Consider the following 27,620-nt stretch of genomic DNA (forward strand, 5'->3'; position numbering starts at 1 on the left):
TCAGGTTGTGCAACACATTACGTTAATCAAGTGCATTATGGAGCTTCAGGGAATGATAATAATGAAGCTGCCCATAGAATTATTTGTAAAGAGCTCCTTCATGTTTACCCTCACAATTTCCCTGAAATGGAGGGACTCCCATTGACTGGATTCATCCGCTGGTGACTTGAAAGGGAGGCGCAGCTGGTACATAAATGTTTGGCAATGTGTTAACATTAAGAGAAGAACTGCATTCAAAGGAAAGCAAAGGCAAACAAATGCAAACAAAGCTCGCTGTGAAAGGATACCTGGACCGTCTTTCTACAGAAACCAATGCACATGCCATGTGGATTTTCATATTCAGACCACAGGGCACAAGCCACTAGGTAGCTGTCAAACACAATTCAGTTGAATGGAAACTCTGTAAGAGCACAAGCCCTCCTATGATCTTCCCCTCTAGTACAGGGGAATGAGCAGCTGAGGTGCGTAAATAAGAGGACTCCGTCACATCCTCTGCCTCCGCAGAGTTTAATGAATCCTTTGATTTTTCTCTTTGCTCTCACTGAAGAGATTGGGTGGGTGGGCTTTGGTGGAGACGACTCCATCCAGAGTTCTAGATTTTATTTTAAGGGCATTTTCACAGGTGTATCCACAATCCGATGGATCATATCCATGTGTTAAAAGACTCCTTTTAGAGGGTTTGGTAAATGTCAAGCCTACGGCTGAAAAAAGGTATTATTCCGGAAGGGAATCCAATCCGTAAAGTTCAGTGTGCTGAGAGATCACTTGCAAATAATGATGCACTTTTCACAACTGGAGCTGGTCTACTGTCCCAGTAATCAATTTAATTGTATGGCTGTGTCCGTCATGATAACTCATGGGGTGGGGGCGGGGAGTGAGGGACATGTTTCAAGAACACCCTTCCACACGCTGCTTCCAGCAGGGTGATCAGCATTGTCCAAACTGAGAGATAGACCACCACCTTTTGGGCACAGAAATCCTGGTGCCACCAAAGATTTGTTACTCAAAGTAAGCCCCCCAGCCCATGTGCATTCAATAGTATTGGGGAAGGAGGGGGCACAGGACACGACGGAGGCAAAGAAGACAGATTTGCACAAGTGACATATCTCAATATAATTTCTAAAACTCTATTAATTGAACAGATAAAATACATCTTGTCTATTTCTGTTACAAAATATTAGCCATTTGGAGTCTTTGCTAGATGTGAGCACACCGCTGTTCCCAAAGGAAGCTTCTCTTGTACAGCAGGAAACAGGTACAGACAGACGGACAGACAGGTGCTCTCGAATAGCCTACACACACAGGTAAGTAACATTTGTTTTCTTGCTCGGAGAACAGAAAGAAAGATTCGGTGGGATGTGCCAAGTGACAACTGAATGGAGAGGAAAGGAACAAAAACAGAGAGATCTTTAAAGCTTCTGAACCATGGAGCAGTGAATAGACAATGGGCTTAGCAGCCACTAGAGTGTAACAGACATCACTCAAGAACTACTACCAACAGTTCTAGGCTCTAGTCTGGCCTCATTGGTGGGTTCACAGGAGATGAAATATACTATGTAGGCCTGGCAGAGCAACATGTTGAAAATCCTCTCCTACCCCACAAACTGCTACTTCTATTTTTATTTTAAAGGCAGAATCTTCCTGGCAGGCATCAAATCCAGAGATCCAAGGGACACTGATTGTTTCAGATATCCCCTAAATTCCCAAGAAGTGCTGCTTCAAAGCCAACCATATTATGTGATGGTTATAAGAAGGTTAGGCTACAAAAGAACACACCGGTCCCTATAATAACACTGCTGTGAAGTGGAAGCTGTTAGTGCCATTAGTGACTAATACTGCTTTCTTTGAGGAGAAAAAACTATGATGTTTCTGTTCCAGTTTGAAGCCTAACCACACACAAATATATCTTTAGGAGCTGAAAAGAGGTGGTGGTGGGGAAAACAAGGTGAAAATGCATTTTTAAAATATGCCCTACAAGATACTACACTGTAATAGACAGAAAGTAATGGCTCAAATCATGATTTATTTTACATTTCAAATAGGGGAGGAAAAAGTAATTGAGCCTTTGCCCTACATTGATTCTCCAGACACTATGGGCAGCTTCGCTGATTAAACAATATCACATGGAGAAGCTGGGGAGGAATTGTCTATCCAAGACGCTGGAGGTCCTTCTACATTTGTGACTAACAATAGTGAGCCAGATAGATCACTCACTCACATATCCACTGCAATAATCCTAGAAGCCTAGGATTTTTTTACCTATCAAGGCCCTTCCCAGAGACCCAGAAATGGTGCCACTTACACACACACACACACACACACACACACACACACACACACACACACTATTATAGACTAATAGTGCCCAGGAAGAGGAATTTAATGTTAAATCAGGTTAACTCTGTAGTGTAGAACTGACATCCTTTATGCTAAAAACTATGCAAAAGGTGCATGTTATTGCAACTCTTCTCCAGCTCTCATTACTTAATAGGCTTTCCTTATTTCAGGTGTTTTAGCTCTTCAATGGGGATGGGGAACTTGCAGCTCTCCAGTTCTGGCTGGACTCCAACTCCCATGAGCCCCAATGGTGAAGGACAAAGGGAGTTGTAATCTAATAACATCTGGAGGTTGGAAGTTTTCCATCCCTGCTCTACAGAAGCCTTTGCTAACTTTGTGTGTTTTGGACTACAACTCCCATCAGCTCCAGGAAGCATAACTGTACTGACTGGTGTAGTAGTATAAAACATCTGGAGTATATCAGGTTGGTTGGTGAAGGCTGCAGAATATCCTTCATTTGGGCCTTGCTGGCTGGCTGTTGGGAGTTGTAGTCCAGAACATCTGGAGGGCACCGGGTTCTTGAAGGCTTTTCTAGAGTGTCCTTCATTTTGGAAATGCTTATTAATCTACTGTAGCCGATTCCTAAATTAAGGCTAGGAAGCTACTTAATTGGGATGGAAGTGTTCAAGAGTGACTTGTACACAAAGGTCATAATCCAGAAATATATGAACTTACATCCTGCTGAAATTAGTGTGTGTGCATAACCTTGTGCTGCGTTATGGCCCAAGAATATGATGAGATGATCTTACAGGTCTTTAATTTACAGAATGAATGACCATCTTCTAGCCTTAGTGAGTGATTATTCCATGTTTACCTCCATAGTGTTGCATGGATGCACACCATCCCAGCTTGACTATTTCTCTAGCCAACTGCTGTTTGCTTCTCTTTTTAAAATACAGGATGAACCAAAGGCAGCGGCAGCTGTCAGCAATGTGGCATGGCTTGCAGACTTTCTTCAAGCAAAGCTCCCTGCTTAAACTTGTGACCACAAAAGAACCCTGCTGTTCTCACCACTGGAAAAAACGCCATCGCCTAAGTCTGTGAATTGCTTTGGGCAACATCATCACACATAGCAAGTGGCACATCAGGTTCCGAAATCCACCACTCATTTAATATGTTTTAAATTCCCATCTCCCTAACTGCACACAACACTAGAGATTAGACGGACTGCAGTTGTTTATCTGGGAGGGCATTGGTGTGAACATTTTCTAATAGTTAACCAACCAAGGCAATTGTGGCCTTTTAAACACAGACTTTAATTAACATGGACTTCCAATTAAATACTTGTGTGTCATCCTCAAGAAACTCCCAGTGTAAGTATGGGACTACTAGACCTCAATTTTGAAGGTGATGGGATATGCCTGATTCTCTTTTTCAGTACTGTATCTCATGACTTTCCTAAACCACACACTTCCATATTACATAGTCCTGAAACATGAAGACATGTCGGTGTGGCCACAGTAATCTAGAAACTCAGGCAAAGGCAGTCTTTTTGAGCCTGAACCCCTCCAGATATTGCTGGACTCCCATTCCCATCAACATTTCCAATTGCCAGGGATCATGGGAGTTGTGATACACAAAATCTGGAGGGTACCAGGTTATGGAAGGCTGACCTGGGGTGTACACTGAGCGTAACTGGAAACAATGTGTCTTTGGTTTCACAGAATCACAGAATCATAGAGTTGGAAGAGACCAACTCTGTGTGGCATGGCTTGTAGACTTCACCCGGGGCAAATTAATATGGGCTAGCTTCGAGAACTGCTCAGCCAAACACCAAAACACATACTTTCCTATATTATGGCTGCCATTTTCTCTAATGGCCACGACTAATATCTGCCTAGGCTAGCCTCCCCCAACCTGGTGCCCCCCCATTTTGGATTGTAATTTTGGATTACCACTTCCATTGGCTGCGGGCATCATGGCCAATGATCAAGAATTATGGGAGCTATAGTCAAATATCTGGAGGACGTAAGGTTGGGGGAAGGCTAAGTTAGGTTGACCCAGATATGCTCAAGATTTAAGAATGGCCTATAAAATATGCATATACAACTAAACACAGTTGGTTATAACAGAAAGTATCTGGCAACCATTTAGAATAAGTAGAGATAGGCATTCCACATGGTTACTCATTATGGTTCTTTGGTTCACAAGCACTGATATTCTGCCTTCAGTGCTCCAAATTGGAGTGATTTAGTATCCAAGCATTTCACATAGAAAATAACTCCAAACAATTGCACAGAAATCAAGGCCCAACCCTTGTAAATGGAGGCAACATTTTCTGGTTCAATAACTTGAGCTATATATGGTGTTGAGCTCATAGTAGCCTTATACACTCATTCTTCATGGGTTTAACTTGACTCAGGACCCCAAGCCCTAGAAGATACTTGAAATTTGTGAAATAATAATACTAGCAATTAGGGACCAAGAATAATTTCAGGAAGGAGGGGAGATTGGATAATAGCATCCTCCCTGCTCAGAAATCCCCTAGCCGTTATGAACTACAATCTCCCGTTTGAATTTTGCTTTGGCTGGTCATCTCTGGTTCCAGCCTGTACTTTCCCGCACACTTATCAAACTTGGGGGTGGGAGAGAAACGGGGGGGGGGGGGGACATCAGCCAAGACTAAAACCAAAGTCTGTTTCCAACATGCCCTTAGTATAGGGTTACCAGATGTACCCGGATTTGCAAATATGTCCCCGGACAAATTACATCCCCGGAATGTCCCCAAATTTGCAAATTTGTCCCCAGGAAACATGGAGTTGCAGCCTCAGCAGCCTGGAGCCAGCCTGGTAGCGCAGTTGGCTCTGGCTGGCTTCAGGAGCTGCTCACTGCTCGCTGCCACTGCTGAAGGGGAACCAATGATGTCTGACGATAGCGATCTCCTGCCCCCTTGGTTTTGACAGATCGGGGGAGGCTTGGGAGTCACAGGTGGGTGTTGCCCAGAAGGGGTGCAAGGTGCATGGTTTCTCTGCCAGGCAAGGTGCAAAACCCTTCTTTTGCACCCTGTGAAACATAAATGTGAAGAGTTTTTTTTAAAAAAACTGGGCAACAGCCGCCCACAGTGTGAGCCAGTATGGTGTAGTGGTTAAGAGCGGTAGTCTCGTAATCTGGGGAACCGGGTTCGCGTCCCCACTCCTCCACATACAGCTGCTTGGGCTAGTCACACTTATTTGAAGTCTCTCAGCCCCACTCACCTCACAGAGTGTTTGTTGTGGGGAAGGAAGGGAAAGGAGAATGTTAGCCGCTTTGAGACTCCTTAAAGGGAGTGAAAGGCGGGATATCAAATCCAAACTCTTCTTCTTCTTCTTCTTCACCAGTGACTCCTCAGCCTGCCCCAATCCATCAAAACAAAGGAGGAAGGGGGCAGGAGATTGGGGGAGGCTCAGGAGTCATGGGCTTGTGGAGTTCTGTTGCCCAGTTTTTTAAAAAACTGCACATTTATGTTTCACAGGGTGCAAAAGAAGGTCTTTGCACCTTTATACAATATGCATGTGTGCTTGGGCCCAGGGTCTTTTGCCTCACCATCCCCACTACTGATTCCCTGTTGCTACTCAGCTTCAAAAAAAAAAAAAAAAAAAAAAAGGGGGTCCCCGGATTCATTGAAAAAAATCTGGTAAGCATGCCTTAGTACTTAATTGCAGTTAGCCAGAAACTTTCTTTTTATAAATAATATTGGCTGCTCTTTTCCTTCCTCCTCCCTGCTCCCAGCAAGTTGTATGTTTAGGGAACTGTGTGGGTGTGTGGAATAAGAATAAAATGCCAGAGAGGGCTGCTGGTGAATGGATTTGTTTCTGACCTTTAGAGAATTCATACTCTGAACCCTGCCCCCCAAGGGCCACTGGGAGGCTGCACACACACCTCACCTCCCAGGAAGAACGTCATGGCAAAGGAGAGACCAAACTGGTCCCATCCATCATCCCAGGAAGGAGCAGCTGCTCCCAATGCTTACTTTCCCCTCCACTCCCCATGTGTTTTGCCTTTTCCATCTTGTATTGGGGACTGCCATCTTTTAATAAATGGACAGTGCTTAGGAAATCTTAGATACCTTAAACCTGCTAAATCACCACCCCCACCACCCCCAAAGGCTCAGGAATACCCACTATTTGCTCACAGGGCCAATCAAGCAATCAAAGCGCAGCAAGCTGGGATTGGGGAGAATGAGGCAGGATAGCTCAGTCGATAGAGCACAAGACTCTTAATCTCAGGGTTGTGGGTTTGAGTCCCACATTGGGTGAAAGATTCCAGGATTGCAGGAGGTTTGAATGGATAACCACAGTGGCTCCTTCCAATTCTACAATTCAATTATTCTATCTCTATCTCTATTTGGCCATAGAAGGAAGGAAGGAAGGAAGGAAGGAAGGAAGGAAGGAAGGAAGGAAGGGAGGGTTGATTCCAGCCAGTGCAGTCAGCACTGAGCTAGGTGTGACAAGAGTCTGATTCAGTATAAGGTAGTTTCTTATGTTCCTATGATCTGATACTTTAATACAGTCATTCTCAATCTCCAGGACTTTTCAAGTTAGAAATTAAACAGAATAGAGGAAGGGGAGAGATTGACATCTGAGGCAGTACGTCCTATGAAGCATATCTTCACATCATCCCAAATCTATTATTAATTACCCTGATCTCTCTCTCTTCTCAGAACTTCATAGACTGCCATAAATATTTCATCCAAAAAACAATTATTTCATCAAATACTTCAAGGTTTCTGTAGCCAATTTGTGTTAAACGTCAAGTGAAATTTAATTTATTTATCTAAACACACCGATCCACCCATGCTTTAAGGAACTGTGCAGAAACGTACATGCCTTCCAAGGCTGCAACAGATGCCAAAAGAGAAACTGACAGTGATTCCTAGATGCTCTGAACAGAGAGCCAGGTTAAAGGTTTGGGCCCAAACATTTCAATCATTGCCCCTCTTGGCAAAAAGCTTTCCATTAAGGGAGAAGAGGTTGAATTGTGCATTACACTGTATAGTGCCTCCATTTCTCTTCCCTTTCCCCTTAAAGGTTACCAGTACTGTGGAAGGGGAGCTTCTTAGGTGTGTATTAGCTCAGCTTTAATTCTTAATTTTGCAACTTCATGTCTCCTGTCTCAGAGGCCACACCTGGGCTACACAAATTTCCGTGCTATAGTAACAGGACAAGTGTGACAACAGGGCCAAAGCAGGCATACTAAACTGGGACAGCCCTCCCATTAGGCAACCTGAGAATGGCGGTCTGATTTTTGGCTGCCATAATAATAGGAATGGATCCCTCTGTCAGTTGATTCTTGCAGTTTCTCATTTTCCCAATCCTAAAATCAATTCTCTGCATTTCTGGAGCAATTTGCAATGTATGCATTTTTTTATGCATACAGTATATGCAATTTTGTACCCATGACTTGGCTGGAGAACTGCATTACAAAATTCAGATAAGTGCGAAGTTTGAAGGACGGCTGTGTTCCCGTTCCTGGATTGCTCCAGAAAGTTTGAATTTGGTAGGCTTGCCTTTAGATGGAGGCTGAATCGAATTTCTCCCACACCTCTAGCAGAAAATCTTTAGTTACTTAATTTATTACTGCTGAATTCTCATTGCCAGAGAAGAATAGGGGTGCTGGTGGGATTTTCTGCCTCAGATACCAAAATAACTTGACTTGACTTTGGCATTCGGCACCTCAGGCAGCAACTGATCTTGGGCTGGTCTGACTTGAAAATGAAAACTTAACAAAGCACAACCAAGAAAGATGCCTTGGTTCAGAGAAAGTGGGCAGGAAGGAAAATCCTTCTCTCCCTCTCATAATACTACAACCTTGGCTCATCCAATGAAGCTGAAAGGTGCAAAATTCAGGACAGACTAAAGGAAAAACTCCTTCACACAGTACATAACTGAACAATGGAACGGCTACCACAAGAAGTTGTGATGTCCACCAACTTGGACAGCTTTAGAGGATTAGACAAATCCACAGAGGATTAGGCTACTAATCATGGTGACTATACACTAGGCCTCTAAAAACACCGGTTGCTTGAGAACATGACCAAAAGAGTGCTGTGGTAGCCATGTTCTGGAAGTTTCCATGGGCATTTGTTTGGCCACTGAGGAAACAGAATGCTGGTCTAGGTGGGCCTTTGGTCTGACCCAGCAGGGGTCTTCTTACGTAGGGATTTTAAAGACACACGCACACACAGAAAGAATATGAATGCAGTTGAAACTAAATTTAGCATCATTCAGCGATAACATTTGATCTAAGTCAGTGGCAGGGAACCTTTTCCACCCTGAGGGATGCATTCCCTTCTGGCCAACCTACTAGATGCCAGTGATAGTTGGGGCCCGAGGCAAAAGCTGGTGTAGCAACCCATGTAAATCTAACTTTTCTATGGTAGACTTATTTCTATCCGCATCTATACCATACATCTGGGCAAGCAAGAGGCATTGTTAAGAGTCCAGCAAGGTAGGCTGTGAAGAAGGGCCAAGGCTGAGGTGGGGTTGTAGCCTGGAAGAAGCCTGAAAGCCTGTGTCCATCCCACATGCCATGTGCTGGATGTGTTAAAGAACCACCACTGGGCCATAAAACCAGGTATAGAAGGCATTGCCTTATTCCTCAGGCCCTCCTCATGTGAATAAAGCCTCATAATGCCCAAAGCAGCAAGTGTGCTGAAAGCAACCTCTTGACATAACCAAAACAAAAAAAATTCCTTCCAGTAGCACCTTAAAGACCAACTAAGTTAGTTCTTGGTATAAGCTTTCGTGTGCATGCACACTTCTTCAGATACACTGAAGAAGTGTGCATGCACACGAAAGCTCATACCAAGAACTAACTTAGTTGGTCTTTAAGGTGCTACTGGAAGGAATTTTTTTTGTTTTGACTATGGCAGACCAACACGGCTACCTATCTGTAATCTTGACATAACGTCGCACTGTAACTCTAACTCGATGGTGCTACATGGGTGCCTCTCTGCTGCAGCAGGGCTCCAGCCTTGCCATCAAAACTGCTAACTCCTGTGTTTCTGCCACACATGAGAAGTGAAAACCCAAAGCTCTCCTTCTTTCTCTCTCTCACACACATACGCACACAGTCTTTAAAAATAAATAAATAAGAGACTTAGAACTTGTTCTGCCCTATTTCCAAATCCTAAAGTTGATCTTCTTAAGCCTCACAGGGAAATACGAGTGAGCAAGAGCAAAGCCCTTAAGCTAATTAATACTACTTCCCCCCTCCCCATCTTTGCGCGCGGGGAGATATTTTTTCTAAAAATACAGCCATAGCCCATTTTAATACCATCTTTCTGCACGTCAGCATCTCTGGAAACAGCGAGGAGCTGAGCTCTGCTTTCATCTCCTCCCTCTGGGACTCCCCACCCACCTTGCCATATTTTGGGGCAGGGGGAGAGAGAGATGAGGAAAGAACGAAGAAGGGACCAACCTGGTGTTAATGAGTTTGTGCTTACATGGCTGGCTACGGTGAGACAGTATCAGAGCCTGCTCTGAAAGGTGGGATACAAATAATTAGCAATAAACAAACCCTTAATTCACTACAATATGATTTGTTTACATGCTCATAAAAGCAAAACAAAAGAGGCTTTGGATAATGAGTTGCTCCTTGCCTCTCCTCCGTACCATTTCGGCAAACAGGATTTCCTTTCATCTTCTTGGAAACACTAAGGCAGGTTAAGGTCAGAAGTTCGATGCGAGCACACAGAAATGTCCAAAGCATGACTCAACATGTATGATGTGTTTCCCTGCCTGCGTGAACATCTATTGCTGATTCAGGATAACGTATGAGATAGAGGGAGGCCAAAGGAAACATGAAAGCAGAGAGGAGAACCTGGAATCTGCTCTAAAACAGGGACACTCGTGGCCTGACGGGGGGACGGATGCAGCTGCTACCCTGCTTCTCCCATGCCTTCTTTGCCCTCCTTTCCTGGGGATGTCATACGAAGCCCAAAGTCACTTGAGGTTCTGCAAATTGTGCACCAAAGATAGATTCTGTGTGAAGGAAGCACAAACGTTAGTGGAGAGCCTATAAAGGGGGGCTGTGGTGGGGATTTCTGAGAGGTGGGGATAGGCTTCCCTTTGCCAAATTAACCCTGTTCTGTTTCGTGAGATACCTTATGGACCTCCTACAGGCTGCAAAGCAGGACATAAATACAGTAAATAACTAAACACACACACAATTTTAAAAAAAATGTGCAGAAGGCTCAGCCTGTCAAGATGATCAATCTGAGAAAGTGGCCATGACAGGAAGATTTCAAGAACTATTCTCTGCCTTCACCCAAACTTCCTCAGAGCTGCCCAGGTCTTCCTTTAGTGAGCAGGGTCCATACGCATCAAACCATAAAGGTGTGTATTTACAAGTGGTGCATTTCTGATGGCGTCCAGCAAAGTTTTCTGAGTACGATGCAGAAGGGGTTTTTTTTATCTCCAAAGTGAGGCCATCTTTGTGTTCAGCTGTAGCATGAGGTGGGTGGGGAACAACAGTCTCCAAATTCCACTTTCCCTTCCTCTCACTCTCTCTCTCTCTGGCTTTCCTCTTCCAACCAGCTTGCTGTGAGAGAACAAGACAGCCCCAAAAGGCAATGAGAAGAAAGTGTGATGAGTGGCACAAGTTTTCAGCTCCAGTTTAGCAAGCTGCAGTGGTGGCGGCAGCAGCAGCCACAGCGGTTCCTCGGCCCCAACAAGGTGGACTATCAAAGTCAGTGCTCTCCCCATAAGGGAACTCAAGTCAGTTTTGGTCAGAAACCTGGGAATGGTCTGGGAATGGTGAGAAAACAAAGAAGCTGAAGAGGTAAGGAAAGAGAGATAGGAAATGGAATGGAAAACAAAGAGCAAAGAAAGCCAAGTAACGCCTGTCAGAAACAGTGGCAGAACAGCGCCATGTTTGTTGGAAGGGAGGTAAATGTACATGGCTGAATGGATGGAAGGCTGGTCAGGAAACATCTTCAGAAACTCTCAGGCAGTTTCCACAGGTTGGCCCCTCACAAACAGAATCAATCATTCCAAGAGATATGATAACCAACTTTAGTCCCATAACGGCATGTTTGTGGCACGACCTGTCATTTACTTATTCCTTCATTATTATCATTTGCTTTTCTCGCATGCCTTTCCCCGACCCCCTCTCTTGTTGTTTTTTTTTCAGTTTTACTAAAAAATAAATCACAAACTAGATTTTTCTTTGAAGACCGAAAAAGGGTCCCATGGTTAAGTCTGTGCTGTTTGGCTAGTGCTGGTGGAGCTGCTACACTAGACTGCGTGAGCCGCTGGAATACCGGCGCCTCTGAAGCAAGGAGCTGGGGGGACAGGTCTGGTGCGGGTGGTTGTAGGGCGGCGGCGGCGGCGGAAGCGGGGGCTGATGGATGATTTTCACCGGGGTCCCTTGGAGCCCACTGCCTAGACCGCGCAAGGGGGTGGAGCTGCAGGAATCAGAGGACACGTAGCGTGTCAGAGTCTGGTTGAGGGCTGGCTCCATGCGAGCGAGGCACGGCTTGTCCAAGACTATAACTTTGACAATCTGCTGGCACTGTACAAGTGTCCCTGCCGAGGCAGGGTAAGAGGGCACCAATGCTGTCTCCAGCCTCTCCCGCGGCATGTTAGGATGCGTGCTGGGCTGCGTTCCACTCTCGAGCCCCGGGACAGAGTTGTGCTGGTACGTTTGAAGCCTGTTGTGAATTGACACCTAGTTTAGAAACAGTCAAAGAAGCATTAAATGTTACAAGACTTCTTCCCATCTCCTGCTAACGGGCTGCCCTTTACCCGACCACCCTCCATCAATGGACCTTCCTCCCCCATAAACCACAGCCCTGAATCTCCTCCCCCCCCCAACGTGGTCCTCCTTCCACCCCTCTTTCCCACCTCCCCACAAGCACGGCCCCTGAAAAGTTCCTTCTAGAAAATAAAGATCCCCATTACAGCAAAGGCGGTGATGCTGTTTCCACATACAGCACAACCTCAACTATCCAGATTGAGCAAATGCAATCAAATTGTGGCACTTTGAGCAGGTCAGAGAGAGATTTTAACTTTACAAAATGAAGACTGCTAATGGCCTGCCCCCAACTGCCTCTTATTCCAGGAAGAACAGCCTTATTGCTTAGGTTATTCTTTTTGTCAATTACACCCTCTTTTCCCTTTTTTCGTGTTGTTATGGTACTTAAGAAAAAGAAAGCAATTGGAGATAAGGACTCTCTTATTTTTGCTTTGTAGTTATAAAGTTCCCTCTTTCACTGAGCTCTGTTCTGCAAGCAGAGTTCCTACGAAACCCTGAATCATCATGCAATCCATGGGCCAACGAGGCAGAAAGAGGGGAGGATAATTGAGGTTGCACATCTTTGCAAGGAGGAAAAAAAATGAGATTTGCTGATGCTCAGAGAAAGACTTGAGCTCTTCCCAGCTCCTGTCTTTCCAAGCAGGAAGGTGCACACATGACTCACTAATCTGTTTACAAAAGGAGAAAATTAAAAAAGGAACAGGGATGAGAGAGAGAAAAAAGCAGAAATCTGACATATTTCAGCAAATTTGCAGCTCACTCTGATCCACTCGATGGTTTGCAAGTGAAAGGAAATGGTTTTACACACGCCAAAAAGGAAAAGGAAAAAAGTACCCATCTAGCTTGTACAATGGTTAAAAAAAGAAAAGAAAAGAAATCTGATGGAATGGCAGCAGATCAGGTAGTCTCAGAGAAAATGGAGATGCTCACTTCTGCAGAGGAGGAAGAAGAGGGAGAGGGGAGGAAGAAGGGCTTGAAGTGTCTTTGAAGAGAAAGCCCACAGGGTTTCCCAACATTAGATTGAAAGCAGGAACTAGGATGGAACTGGGCTCCCTATGGAAAGGGCTATTTATGGTACAAGGGGGAGAACTCTTAGAATAAAGAGTTTCAGAAGGACACAGCTCCCCAGGAGAGGAGGAGGAGGAAACTAGGAATGGGAAGAGAAGGGTCTCTTCCATGATGGACAGATCTGGGGCCCTGTCTGCCTGATTCTGGAATCACCTGAAGGAACATATATTTGTGAACTGTCTCCTTGTAATTTTGCATCCCTGAACTGAAAACCCTTTATGGAGAAATGTTTGCAGGCCCAACAGCTGTATATGAGGCCGTGGAGATGTCCGTCCCTCCTCCCCAGCAGCAGGAATGTCATCAGGGTAATGAAATTGGGTTTCTGAAACCAGCATGAACTGGGTCTGAGGAATTATGCCTGTGGCAGCTGGGTTTTTCCCAGGCCGTGGAACAGAAAGCTGGGGCGTGGGTGTAAAATGGCCTCTGTGGAAAGAGGCCTAATCAGCAAGAAAGAGGAGTTGGAGCTGGAAATGGAGGCTGATTGAGGAAATTCTTGTTTGCGAAGAACTGCAGCTCCTGCCCCTATGGCAAGTAACACTTGCAGGGAGATGGAGCTATCTGCTTGGTGAAAGAGGCTTGGGAAAGGACAAAGCTGGGGCAAACGAAATATTCTGGATATCTCTCCCAGATGACAGCTTTCTTGGTGAGCTGAGATCCACAGAAAGACTCCTACAACAGAGTCCTTGCTCCCAAAGAAGGACAGGCAAGAAAGTTCCTCCAACAACCCTCCCCAAATTTGGAAATGATTGGCCTAAGCTTTCAACCTAAGAAGAGTCCCAGTGAATATGGGAAATGTTTGGTCCATGCTTTCAGTATATGAAGCCTGTGACGAGGGCCCAGTGTCTAGGGCAGAAGAACCTATGAGGGAAAGGTCATAGCAGTGAGTTTTAGCGGGGGGTCCTGCGATGGCGGTGGCCTGCCAGCAGAGTTCACCTCAGCTGTGTCTCTGATTTCTCCTGAAAGTGTGTTGGGTGGGGATGAGGAAGGAGCAGGTTAGTCTCCAGAGTTCGGGCGCTCGCTCCATGAAGGATGTGTTAACAGTTACTGAAACGGCTTGAAAAAAAATGCTTTGAAGTTTAATCTGGATTTGAAAGTTGTATTACCCGTCCTAGCAGTAACTTTTTATTGTATCTCTGGAAATTGGTAAAATTGTCAGTCTGGCAGGGGAGGCATTGATTAAAACCTGAGAAAAGAAACAACAGAGAATGTAAGAAGAGCTGAACTGAGGGAGAATTACTTACCTCAGCTGCTGTGTGTTCTACTTACCTCCACTGTGCTGTCCGGAACCTTCTCTCCCAAATCTCTTTTGGCTTTGAAAATAAAAGAGACCCCCTTCCTCAGTGATGAAATGCAGTATTTATTTACTTGTTTATTTACAATGTTTGCATGTTGCCCAATAACATAAAGTTCTCTGGGTGGTTTACCATTAATAAGCGTAAAAACAATTTAAAATCAATGAAACAAATCAAAAGTAGCATAAATACAGCAAGGAAACAAAAACTCTAACCCCGCAATTAAAGAACAGATTTTAGAACTGAGAGGTCCAGACTGCACAAGTTTTTTAGAAGGTCTGGATGAGCAAAAGGCTCTTCTCCTGACACCAAAAAGAGCACAAAGATGGCATCAGGTGAATGAGTTGCTTAGGTCAGCAGTTTCTAAACCCAAAACATTCTTGAACACTGTTCAATATCCTATACATTCTGCATCTGTCTGTCCTTCCTCTCCCAGCTAGCTACTGAGTGGAAGGATGGGTACCAAAAGTGAAATCTCATTCTGGAAATATGCTACCACACTGTTGAAATGTCTTCACATTTTTTGCCCCACGCTGATCTGCTTAGTTTCATCCAAGCTTGTGGCACCACAAGAAGGACCGGAAGAGGCATTTATCCCTATAGCTCTCATACAACAAACATTTTCTCTTCTTTGCTCCTTCCTGAACAAGAGTCACATAACTCACTTTGGCCATTTCGGCATAATGAAACCAGAAGTTAGACTTGTGGGACTAGCCTGTCCCTGCCATTAGGCACAAAGAGATAGCCACCTCAGGCAGCCAGTTTGGTGTGTCATGAAAATTGTTTAGTTGTTTAATGTCTTATTATTTTAATTTTAGTCATAGGGGAAGACACACGTTGGATTTTCTTATTTGCTATTCCAGCTCAGGTAGCAAAACATGTTCGGCCACCCAGCTGAGTATCTCAGAGACTGTGCTTACACAGTCTATTGCTGGGCCAACTCCAGTTTAATGTATACAGTTCTTTCCAATCAACATATATCAGCATGAAGTCTATAGCTGCATAGTTTCCAGACTAACAGGCAGCTAAAAGATCTTCCAGGTCAGATTTCGGATTTGGAGAACTACCCACTATGGAGAAACATATAGCAAGAGAAATAATAAGAGTGTGACCTCATGGAATGTATTCTTTGGAAAATACCATAACTTTAAAAAAAAAAAAAAAGCAAACAACTTTAGCATGCTTCAAGGATCCATTCTGGAGGTTCAAAGAGACTTGAAGACATTTTGTCCTCCCTATTTCTGCATGCCAAGTCTCAGAGGATTAGCTAAGCTTCAGGGTAGGAAGTGAAGAAGAACCCAGAGAAGCAGACTAACCTGTTGGAGATCCTTGCTTGGATTGTATTTCCATCTGAGCTCCATTGGACTTTAAGGAAAGGTTCTTTGTCCCATGTTGCTTCTCCAGCTCCCCTGAGATACACGGAAAGAACATTTTTTTAAAGAGAGAATGGAGACAGAATTAAAAAGTAGAGCAGCAAGAGAGAAAGACAGGAAGATATGGAAGTGGGAGCAACAGGAGACAAGCAGAGAAATAATGGTTAGAGAAAGTGTATTCATGCATGCACACGCACACACAACGGATGTGTCTATTCTGTGCTTTAAAAATATTAAACATTTTAGCCCTGGAGTCCACATTCTGTGCCAAGGAAACAAAAATTCTACAACCAGTATAAATTGTGCATAATGAACATATTCAAAAACATTTATCTGGCCTGAATGGAATGGCAAGGCAATGAAGCTCTGCATCCTGGAGTTCTCAGCTATTCATCTGTGTAGCACTATCCATTTATTCATTCCTACAGCTTATAATCAGCTCCTCTGTGAATAGCTGAAGCCAGATTTGGGGCATTCCTTAGCTATCTGTTTGGGATAGGGGGAGACACTATAGGAAGCTGGCTATGGAGCAGTTCTTTGGGAGAGAAGAATCTGGTAGGAAGTATCAATCAGTGCTAGTACACAGGGGAACATTGCAGGATTTTGTGCATCCAGGCAAGACAGATACAGTGGTACCTTGGGTTAAGTACTTAATTCGTTCCGGAGGTCTGTTCTTAACCTGAAACTGTTCTTAACCTGAAGCACCATTTCAGCTAATGGAGCCTCCTGCTGTCGCCACACCACCGGAGCACAATTTTTGTTCTCATCCTGAAGCAAAGTTCTTAACCCAAGGTACTATTTCTGGGTTAACGGAGTCTGTAACCTGAAGCGTATGTAACCCGAGGTACCACTGTAGTTAATTATCAGGCAAATTAGGAATGCACTTTATAGAGCTGTGGTTCTACTCCCACACCCACCCTGCAGACTTCTTGAAAATTACTTCAGGACTCAGTGGACCACTTAATGTTGTTGTTGTTCCACAAATCAAAGCACAAATCAACAGCTCATGTTTAAAAACCCTTAGTATCTCTAGTGTGGTGGATGTGTCTCTTTTATGGATAAAGTTATGCTGGAGTTGTCAGTTTTATCAAGGCCAAGTGCAGATATTCTCAACTGTTCTGCACCCTTCCCATGGCTCATCCTCCTAAGGATGAGTGAATCTTTTCCCCAGACTTAGGTTCAGTTTTCCACATTTCCACACCAGTCTGGGAGGGGGGAGGAAAGAATTACATCCTCATGAAAAGTCATCAGCAGTTTAGCATGAATGTATGAATTTTGTATGCAATTTTGCCCAATAAACCATTTTTGCAAAGCAATCTTTCCTTATATAATGCGTTTTGTATGTCACTTTCACTAATATATGCATTTTTGAAACCCTTTGCCCTAATGTGTGCATTTTTGTCCACATTATGTGGCTTATTGTACTCACATATCAGCATCAGATAGAACAATCCAGTTTATACACTCACTTTCTAATAAAATCCCCCCACCCCAAGAAGATACAGCCAGCCCTCCACCCTCATCCAGCTCCACAACCAAGGGTGCCATTTTGAGTAAGGGGCCATGATAGTTTACATCATCTCTGGTTATTCATTAGGAATATTTTATCTCTGGCAAACTCGCCAGTTCTAATGCTGAGAAATTAATGCTGCAAAAAATTAAGTGTGGCTTGCCCTAGATGCACATGCCAAAGGCATGAATCTCATTACTTGCAAGGAATGATGTCTGATAATCCAGTATTGATAACATTTTTATAATTATTTTGTAGCATAAACAATATTTTAAAATCACAGAAATATTCTGAAATACACCAGCTTTTGCATTTCCATTTAATATTGAATATCTTCATTTTTAGTTAATATTGACTAAATTCATTTTTATTTAAATTTTCATGTATTCAAGAGAGGACCATTAAACCTTGTTGGGACGCCTGCCCCACTCCTGAAATCTGAAATGGCACCCCTGCTAACAGACACAAAAATACACAAGACACGGACATATGTACATACAGACAGAATGACTGCATGGAGTCTGGGCCACGCTGGGAGCCTTACATTCAATTCGAATCTGTTCTAGCTCCATCACCTCTGCTATTGACTCTTTTAGGTCTTCCACAAATTTTTGCATTTCCTCGGCTCCCAGAGCACAGAAATGGAGTACCTGTTTCTTCTCCGAGCCTGAAAGGGGAGTCACCAAGGTGATGCCGTGTGGGTAATCTACAAAAAAAAAAAAAAAAAAAGGAGGAGGAGAGGGGACATAAAACTAGTGTTGTGGGTTCTATACATTAAAAGGGCTGAAGCATTCTGAGAAGGGACCATAGCTCAGTGGGAAAGCAGATGAGAAAGCCCCCAAGTTTCATTCCTGGCATCTCCAGTGAAGAGGATCATGTGGCAGGAGCCGGGGAAGGCCTCTCTGACGAAGATCCTTGCCAAGTCAGAGTAGACAGTCCTGTGTCGGAGTAGACAGTCCTTAGTTAGATGGACAAGCAGCCTGACCTACTTATTAAGGCAGCTTTCTACATAATCCTACTAATGAGACTAATTAGTATAATAATAAACACAGCTAAACGCTGCCAGGTTTGTTCCTGCTAAACAAGAGGATTGGTTGGTCTGGAATAAAAATCTGGACCCAGCTGGTTTATGGATGAGGGCGTTGGGGTTCTAAGGCTGCAATCCTATACCATCCCTCTCAAGTTAACCAGGTTTATTTCAGAGTAGACTGCACTATAAGTCTGCAATAGGCCACTCTTAAAACTGCACTTCTTTGTTTTGAATGCATATGAAATATCGCCTCAGTTTGTTCATGTTGATTTTTCCAAGTAACTCGCACAAATAAGCAGCTGTGCAAATTGAAATAGCACACTTTTGGGGGCGGGAATTCTGTAGTGCTGCATATGAACAAGTGCTCACATCCATGGAAGAAAGGGCCCAGGATGGAAAGACGATATGCATTTCCATGTGTACCAAAAAGGAGCATCCATCTGAGCACTATAATGCAGGTGGTGATATGGATTTGTGCATGGAACGACCTGCCCAAGTATTTCCAAGTACGAACAAACACCTAGTCAAAAATGATTGTGTACAATATTTCAGTACATACTTTCACTTATGCGTATGACTCAAACAAGAGAAGGCATGGGAGCTTAGTTTGCTGCTGCTGAGAAAAGCACCAACTGACTGACACGACTTAGTGTTTGCCAAATTGCAGAAATCCAGTTCAAAATGATCACAGATCATTTTTGCATTGGTTGGTGCCATTTGATGACAAAACCCAGGTAATTTGGAACCACAAAAATCTGGGAGAAATTGAGAGGCAGAGAGAATGTTGTGAGTAACCTGCAACAAGAGACATTTATCAGTCTGGTATAACATATATCACAGTCTGTTTCTATAGATGAAGTTAAATGTTAGGGGGATATATTCTCAAAGGCAGCATACATGAGTCTCTTTTTGCCAGCTACATATTTAAAACAAAGCAGTGCAGTTACATTTGCATCACTCAAGGGGCTTACAACAGTTAAAAACATTAAGGCACTATGCTCCAATACTTGCTTAAGAGCACAATTAGGCTTGCTATATCAGCTGATAATATATCATTTCTATGTGGGGTTCCTAAAAGGTGTTTGCACCCTATTCAAGCTTTATACAAAAAACACTGTATTGGATTAAATTATCCTGGATAGCCTTGGAGTGGCTTGATGATGTGTTACCTTGTTAACATACAAATATTGTATGTTCCTACTATTAAACTTTCATTGGTGTCCAAGGTACCAGCTTATTGATTTTGGTAGAGTTTTCCTTAAAATAAACCTCAGAAAGATTAAGTTGGTAATATTTGGTGGGAAGCCTGTGAAACATAAATGTCACATAGATGCAAACATTCCAGAGCAATTTAAAGTTTAGAAATACCTAGCAATTTGGTTTTCAGCCAACAAAACTAGCCATATAGATATAAGAAACACCAGGACTTTTTTGTGTGACAGTACTCACTTGTACACAGTATCGGCACTGCTTACCTTCCTGCTATTTTGTGCTGGCACCCATAATACTTTTATATGAGTACCTGTACTCAATAAAATAGCACCAAGGTCAAAGCAACAAGATCCTTTCAAGCCATGCTCCATTCCTCTGCAATGTACAATGGGGAAATCCTCTCCCCTTTAAAAGCTTGTGGGATTTTTTTTACATCTAAGGTGCCTGCACAAATACTGCATGGTGCCAAAATATAGAGGTTATGGGTAACAGGTGGAAACTGAAATTGTCACTTCAAACCACTCTCTCATTAAGCAGCAGGCTATGCATCTTTCCAGCCCAAGGCATCAAACTACTACCGCTGTATAAAAATTCACACTATAAATCTTGTCCTCCAGTGTCATCTGGCGAGTGACCAAAACTGTGACAAACTTACATTCATTCTCAAAGAGATGGAACTGCATTCCTAACAGGCCGACTGACTTGCAAAATGTGTACGTTGAAGAGCTTTTCTTCTTGGGGCAAAGCTTGAGAATCTGTTTGAGGACAGAGATATGAAGAGAGCTTTTCAGATGCAACAGCAAAGGCTGCCCCTGAGTAAAACATAGTTGAATACTACCCCTAAGTTTTGTTCCCTCACAGTGACCTCATGGAAAGACACTTGGGAGTTACTCTCAGCTACAGCATTTGTCCTCTGTGGTCATAATTCCAGGGCACTTACAGAAAACCTGCTTACTAGGCATTCATTCTGATACATTTGCACAGATGATGGCTGGCTGTTTAATGAATCATAGAATCGGACTTCCGGGTTGGCGCCATCGCCGAATGGCGGACTCCCTCCGAGCTCCGGAGGGAGCCTGCTCGGCAGGGGCTGGGTTCTACCGCGCCGGCGACGCGGGGACCCTCAAAAACCATGGGCGCTGAAACCCATGGGCATGGTGACTCGGCGGGCACCGTTTGCGCCCCCCCCACCCGCGAAGGAGCCTTTTTAAAGGCTGCGGAGCGGATGACGGGGGGGTGGTGGTGCTGTGAGTCCTCCGCTTCCCCTGCCGAGCGAAGCCGCATGCCATTCGACGGAGAGCGCTGACTTCTTCCATTGAAAATTTGGTCTTTAAAAGAATAACCCGTGAGTAATTGGAACTTGGATTAAAAAAGGGGGAAAATTCTATTTAAATTCGGAGCGAGCGGGGGAGGTGCAAAAAGGAAGTCAGCCTCCCCCCTGTTGTAGAGGAGCTAAAGCAAAGGATTTGACAACTAAGATCGAGTGTAACCTTTTTTTGATAAAGTTATTAACTTCGCGATGGAAAATTAGAAGACTGGGCTGGAGGAGAAAAGTGGAATGTGAATTAAAATGCAACCCCCCCCCCCGAAACCCCGGGAGCGATCTGAAAGAGCGCCGGGAGAGGAGAAATAGAGGTTTTGACAGCTGTCAAAGGAGCTGTCAAAGCGGAAGAACAAAAAGAGAACTTTGTTACGAGGACTTTGCTGGTCACATTTGTTACAAATTGGATATAAATTGTTTAAAACAAGGAATAATAAGTTACTTTGACTGTTGGGTGTGATCGGGAAGGAAACTGAGTTACTATAATCCCTCTAGAGGAGCTGTGGGACACTACAAGTATTGTTGGCATCGAATTTGAATAGGACTTTTTATCGCCTGGGAAACTGCAGAAATGGAACACTATTTTGTCTACAGAGGTCTACACACTAAAGGAGACAATAGATTTATCTATTGAAGAATGGAAGGGACTTGACGTAATGTTTTGTTCCTGAATAACAAAGCCTCTGCAGAGGAATTAGAAGCTTTTTGGAATTAGAACATTTGTGCAGGAGAGCAGGGGGAAAAAAAAAAGAGGAGGAGAGAGAACAACAAGAACAATAAGAATAACAAGAACTGGACAAAGTTGGAAGATAGACTCCTTCCAAGATTGGACATGTGAAACCAAAGATGACCAAAAGATGGCAAAGACTAATAAAAAGACGGCAAAGCGGACTGGTGAAGGACTGTGGTTTAGATGTGGGAGCTCCAGGATGACAGTAGATATTGACGGACATTGGGAACACAACCGGGAAAGGGGGGAGGGAAATTTGGAATCCAAAGGGTGTTAAATTACATTTTATTCTTTTTTTTTATCTTTCTGTTTATCTTAATCTGTATTGCATATTAAAGACGGGAACTCGTGGAAGGGAACAGGTCGATTTTAGGGGATGGGAAAATATTTTTTTTAAATTGGGCCAATGATAATAATTTTAAAATTTGGGGTAAGAATTTGTTGAATCTATTTGAAAGAATTGGAATACAAGAGGGGGAGGGGAGGGGAAGTCCTGGAAAGATGCCAATGAAAATTAGGTTTTAAATTTGGATGTTTTTCTTTTTCTGTTATATTTGAAAATCTTTAATAAATATTATTTAAAAAAAAATGAATCATAGAATCATAGAGTTGGAAGAGACCACAAGGGCCATCGAGTCCAACCCCCTGCCAAGCAGGAAACACCATCAGAGCACTCCTGACATATGGTTGTCAAGCCTCTGCTTAAAGACCTCCATGAGAATCCATTCTAATTTGTTTTCAGAAATGTATTTTTTCCACCACTTTCCTTACCGCATAAATCCTGATCTTTCAGGGAATCAACTGCAATTACACCACCCAAATTATCCAGCATGTGATTGAATCCCACTCTAAACTAGAGTCAGCCTGGAAAGAACCCCGGGTTTAATTTATTTGCGTGCAGAAGGGTAAACAATGGATTGCCCATGAAAGTGTCTTGTAAGGGGATACATTATTCATTCCCTAACCCCTTGATAAAATCCATACTAGAAGAACATGCGAGAGACTGTTTCAAGCTTTAAGTGGTTGCAGGGACAACACCTATCTTTGAAGGGGCTGGATCAGGACAGAAGGCAGCAAGGGGTTAAAGCCCCCTTGTTCCTCCATCATGATCACGTTCTGGATCATGCCCCCTTTACCTGCTATTTACTTGTTTGAAGCATGCCATGCAATTGCTAACTGCATCAAGTCCAGTTTGGCTCAAATAAACGGCACCGTTTAAAAAAATCTGATAACTGTCACCAGAATGTACAGCATAGGAAATTTAGTGAGAAATACGCTTTGGTGTTTCTTTTTCTACTCTCCAGGGAGTCCTGTCAAATCAACCTTGTCAGATTCACAGAGATTTTAACTTATCAGTTTCACTGAGCTCCTGTGAAACAAAGTAGAATGGATTAAGATGGAGATGTGTTTTTATTCTGCGGTGACTTTTCCTTTCACTATGCAGGGAAACATGAAACCGGATTCTCTTGAGTGTGCATCCACAAAGTTATTGCTTGCACTTTGCAAAAGTGTACAAACGCAGATAGTCCATACCTGCCCCTTTGTTTCCATGAATAGTTGGCAATTGGCTCGGCAGGTAGCTGCAAGTATACTAAGTGCAAACATGGAGCATACAACTTCAGTTCCATGCCCACATCACTAGCTCCTAACTCAGTTTTGGGCTCCGTGCAAGTTGCTTGTTTTCAGCTTTAAAGCATGAGATGGTCTGTAGCACAGCTCAGCTGGTTACAGCATGGTGCTGATAATGCCCAGGTTGCAGGTTCAATCCCCATATGGGAGAACTCCGTATTTCCTGTATTGCAGGGGGTTGGACTAGATGATCCTTCCAACTCTGCAATTCTATTATTCTGTGAGTTCTTTCTCCTATATAAACCTGTCTGCTCAATAAGATCATATTCAAAGCCTCTGTTCCTGCCCCACCCACTGTCTGATGTGTATTGGGAGGCTGTGGTCTCTCAGTCATGCACCTAGACTATGGGGCTCCTTCCTGAAGAACATTCGCTTAGAGATGGAACTTATATAGCAAGCTAAGACTCTGCTAATTCATCTTAGAAAGTGTCAAATCCATTGCTGTTTTAAGGCTGTATTTCATTTTGTTGTCTCATCTCTGCTGGTGCTGTAATTGTAATCTTTGAGTCATGGTGGGGCATAGTAAAAGGTGGCTTTAAAGACTGATTTTTATATCTATCTGTCTGTCTATCTATCTATCTATCTATCTATCTGCACAAATACATACATATACATACATACAGCAACAACAACAACACATTTGTTGCAGTGTTTGGAAGGCAGGTAGGTGATTTCATGACCGAATGCTTCCTTGAGCAAAAGAACAACCAGCAGAACAAACCTCCTACCCACGAAAAACCAGCATATCACAAATAAAAAGGTATCTAAGCACCTTCTCCCTGATTGCTACCTTTCTACATAGAAGGGAGTTTCATAAGTAAGGGAGAATGCAACGCCTCACATCAAATCCAACCTGGAAGTCCTAGGGGAGTCGCGTGTCCTGTGCTTTTCCTGAACACTGGCTCTAAGTCCCTTTGCGATGCTGTGATTCTCAAGGCCAAAGGCCACTCACCACCAGCAAATCATTGAAGAGGAAGACCTCCCTCTGGTGAGCAGCTTGCTTCTGTACTTTGTTCACGTCTGTCACTTCGTAAAGTCGGCTGCAGCAAACTAACCGGCGATGTGGCACTGAGAGGACCTGGAAGACAGAGACGGAGTGGAAACAGTCCCCTTCCTTATCCGCCAACCCCAAAGAACTGCATGTTAAATGACTTCAAGCAAGCCTTTGCAATGGCTTTGCCCCACCACCACCTGCAGCCTGTTCTCATCAGGACATTTTCTGCTCCGTAATGGCACTGAATGTACCAGAGCAGCCTCTCACAATTATGGCAGGCAGAGTTCATTCATTTCAAGACTTTCTCTGATCTGCAGTATCTCGCTACACCTGATGGAATTGGAAGACCTTGGTGCTTGCATGAGCACAAAAATATAATAGGGCCTGTGATGCAAAGTCTGCTAAGTGTGGTCCTTTTCTTGGAGGGAGAAGGGAAAGCAAGTTTTTAAGCCCCCATGACAGCAGAGAAGCAAATAGAAACTGAAATGACAATGTTGATTGTTATGGATCACAAGTGGAATCAGCAACAAAGTGTTTCAGGGTTCATCTTCCCTCATTAAAGGAGCATTTCCTGTCCTGAGTTCCTCCCAGCCATTTTCTCCCAGCAGGCCATTCGACTCTCCACTGCTAGGTTTTCCATTTTTCTCTTCTGCAAGACTCACAATGTCCTATGATTACTGAGCACACGTAGTCCTCTGCGGACTGTTTAGAAGTTTGTTCGTTTTAAAATGTATTTTTCTGCTTCTGGAAACCTCAGAGTCCTTCCAAGCATACCGCTACCTTCCTGTTTCTGTTTCTCAGTGGCCCCATTTTGGCTCCAGTCTTATTGGCACTCACCACCTGAGTTCACTATTAGAGGGAGTGATTTATACAGGGCTGTCACTGCAGATGGCACTTTGCAGAATAACATAAGCAAAAAAGGACAGGTCTCTGCTTCAAGGAGTTTATGGTCTAAATTGTGATGAAAGGAAAACAAAAGAGTGAGGACAGGGAAAGGAGAGAGACGGGAAAAGGGGGGGGGCATAATGTATATGTAAAATGCAGTTACATGTGCTGAAGCTTAATTTCAGGAGGGGCAAGGAGGACTAACTAACTAATTACCGCTCATGGCTTAGAAATCAGAGGGAGAACAGCTGGATCGTCACAGGAATATCTACACAGTGATTCTCCCAGAAAGGGTAGACAAATCTGTCCATTTCAGCTTCTCTCGGTTTCTCAATTTTTTCCAGTTTTAAGCTCAATTCTCCCTATTTCCTCATTAGCCTGAATTTTTAAGGGGGGGGGAGTCCTTACAAAAATTTGTCAGCATTTTAATGTGTGTTTCTTCTAACTGATAAATTTCTGTATGCATTTGGCCTAGTATGAAATAATCGTCCCTAAAACAATGCAACTTCATATGTTATTTTTACTAATAAATGCATATTTACACACACTTACCCCCCCCCACAAACATTCCCATTTCTTTACACATTATTCAGGTTGGAGAACCACGCTGCAAAATTTGGAGAAGTGCAATTAACAAAAGATGTTGGTTTGTGCATTGTTTTGGGAAGTGTGATTTAGGTGGGCTCTTGTTAAAATTAAAAGTGAACCGAATACCCCACACCTACTAAAAGGCCCTTTGCAGAACCCACCACCCTGTACACCAGGTGCATGTGGTCTCTATACACACAGATGGGCCCTGAGACACCTTCAGCCTTTCGTGCCTTCCTATGGACTTGGCTTCCAGGTTACAAGGCAGGCAGGGTCTGCAAAAACGATTGCTGCCCGGAAAATCAGAGAGACATACTCAAGACCATTTTCAAGGGCAAACAAAATAAAGAAATAATGAAGTGAAAAAATAATAATTATAAATGAGATCAGAGAACACTGCAGAGAAAGAAAAGAGGAGATGGGCACATTAAAGGAAAACGTAAGTCAGAAAGAGAAGGCTAATCATATAATTCAGTGGCAGAATAGCACATGCTTCGAATGCAGAAGGGCCCTAGTTCAGCCCCTGACATCTCTAGTTAAAAAGATCACAAGCAGAATGTGATGGGGAAGACTTCATCCTGAGACTCTGAATGAAGAGGCCTTGCCAGTTCAGTGCGAAGCAGGGGTTTGTATCTCTGCCCCTCCAGACGTGGTTTAGACTCTATCTGCCACCATCCTTGACATGCTGGCTAGGACTGATGGGAGCTGATCGAGTCTAACAGGTTCCCCATTCCCGAGAAGGACAATACTGGGCCAACAGGACTTACCTGGCACAAGGCAGCCTCATAAGGAAAAAGTAACCATGGAGCAAACACGATTGCAAGGGATAACAACAGCAACAACAGTAACGCAGATTGCCTTTGTGATGGGCAAAAGGCTCACCGTTTTCATTCCAACAATGGATTTTTCTACTTTGGTGACATAGGTTACATGGTCCTCATTTGATTTGAGCTCTCTCTGTTGGATCCTCTCGTAAATTCCCACCACTAAGTCCCGGGGAATGTCAGCTCCATCATCCACTCCTGTGAAGCATAAACAATGAGAACAGAGATAAAATATGAACCTGAGTTACAAGGGGGTGTACTTTTTCAGAGGCTTGAGAAAGAGAAGATAGAGTCATGGTTGGCTGTGATAAATGCACATGGTCATATATTTCTGTCCCAGTAAGGGCTCCGGCCAAAGAAGAATCGCCTCTGCAAACCTGTTGGACCAGAGATTATGGGGAGGTGCAATAACTATAAATTTGTAAGATTGCAATTTTTTTTCCAATTTCATGACCAGCTAGTGAGCAATTTCAAATGTACATATATTTACAAGATCAACAATGCAAATAGGCTCTTCTCCCTCTCTCGCAGAGGTGGCAGTGCTACTTTCCTCCCTTTGGGTACATATATTTTAGTTATTTTGGTGTTATGTGCATCTACCTCTGGCTTGAATTCTACTTCACGCTGGGATTATGGCTCATCCAAGCAATGCCCTCACCTCTGAGGTTCCGAATAAAGTCCTCCAGCATCATTTTCCTGTCAGGTTTGATGTTAGGGCTGTACATGTCCGTGTTGAGAAGGATGATAGCAAAGGCCAGGATGAAGATGGTGTCTGGGTTATGGAATTGCTGGACTACGTCAGGGTTACACATGCAGTACCGCTGGCTGCAGGTGGGGGAGACAAAGTCAACACACATGAATGGAAATCAAATGCCACTAATACATAAATTTAAATGTCTGGAGATCCTCAGATTACTTACAGTCTGACTATCAATGATGACACCAAAGTTTATTTTATTCCATAAAATCTATACACCACTTGACTGTTTCAAAAAAATGCTTCAAAGTGGTTGGGCCTACAATCCCAGAGCTATAACTCAGAATAAAAGAACAAGCCAATCACTTTAGGTAGATTCAAAAGACCAAGAAGCA

The 27,620-nt window shown here is 43.5% G+C and overlaps 1 protein-coding gene and 1 long non-coding RNA gene across 9 annotated transcripts in view; one reads left to right on the forward strand and one right to left on the reverse strand.

The window, feature by feature from the left end:
* Positions 1-828: 828 nt before the first annotated feature.
* On the forward strand, positions 829-6,717 carry LOC307225346. Its single transcript, XR_013842914.1, has 2 exons — positions 829-3,992; positions 4,056-6,717. It is a non-coding gene; the product is annotated as an uncharacterized lncRNA (long non-coding RNA).
* Positions 6,718-9,836: 3,119 nt separating this feature from the next.
* Positions 9,837-27,620, reverse strand: part of IQSEC3 (IQ motif and Sec7 domain ArfGEF 3) — a 150,485-nt gene continuing 132,701 nt past the window's right edge. For 2 of the 8 annotated variants that reach the window (XM_079992246.1, XM_079992247.1), the window contains 8 exons: positions 27,187-27,353; positions 26,587-26,726; positions 24,190-24,315; positions 20,213-20,312; positions 17,815-18,021; positions 15,749-15,841; positions 14,407-14,450; positions 9,837-11,985 (listed from right to left, as the gene is read on the reverse strand). In XM_079992246.1, the coding sequence (XP_079848372.1) occupies positions 11,548-11,985; positions 14,407-14,450; positions 15,749-15,841; positions 17,815-18,021; positions 20,213-20,312; positions 24,190-24,315; positions 26,587-26,726; positions 27,187-27,353 (1,315 nt within the window). In that variant the 3' untranslated portion in view covers positions 9,837-11,547. Of the gene's footprint in view, positions 14,324-14,406; positions 14,451-15,748; positions 15,842-17,814; positions 18,022-20,212; positions 20,313-24,189; positions 24,316-26,586; positions 26,727-27,186; positions 27,354-27,620 lie in introns of all 8 variants that reach the window. The other 6 variants (XM_079992244.1, XM_079992243.1, XM_079992241.1 and 3 more) reach the window with 6 other exon arrangements.

The sequence above is a fragment of the Podarcis cretensis genome, assembly GCF_951804945.1.
Source record: "Podarcis cretensis genome assembly, chromosome: 10".
In the NCBI taxonomy this organism is placed as follows: Eukaryota; Metazoa; Chordata; class Lepidosauria; order Squamata; family Lacertidae; genus Podarcis; species Podarcis cretensis.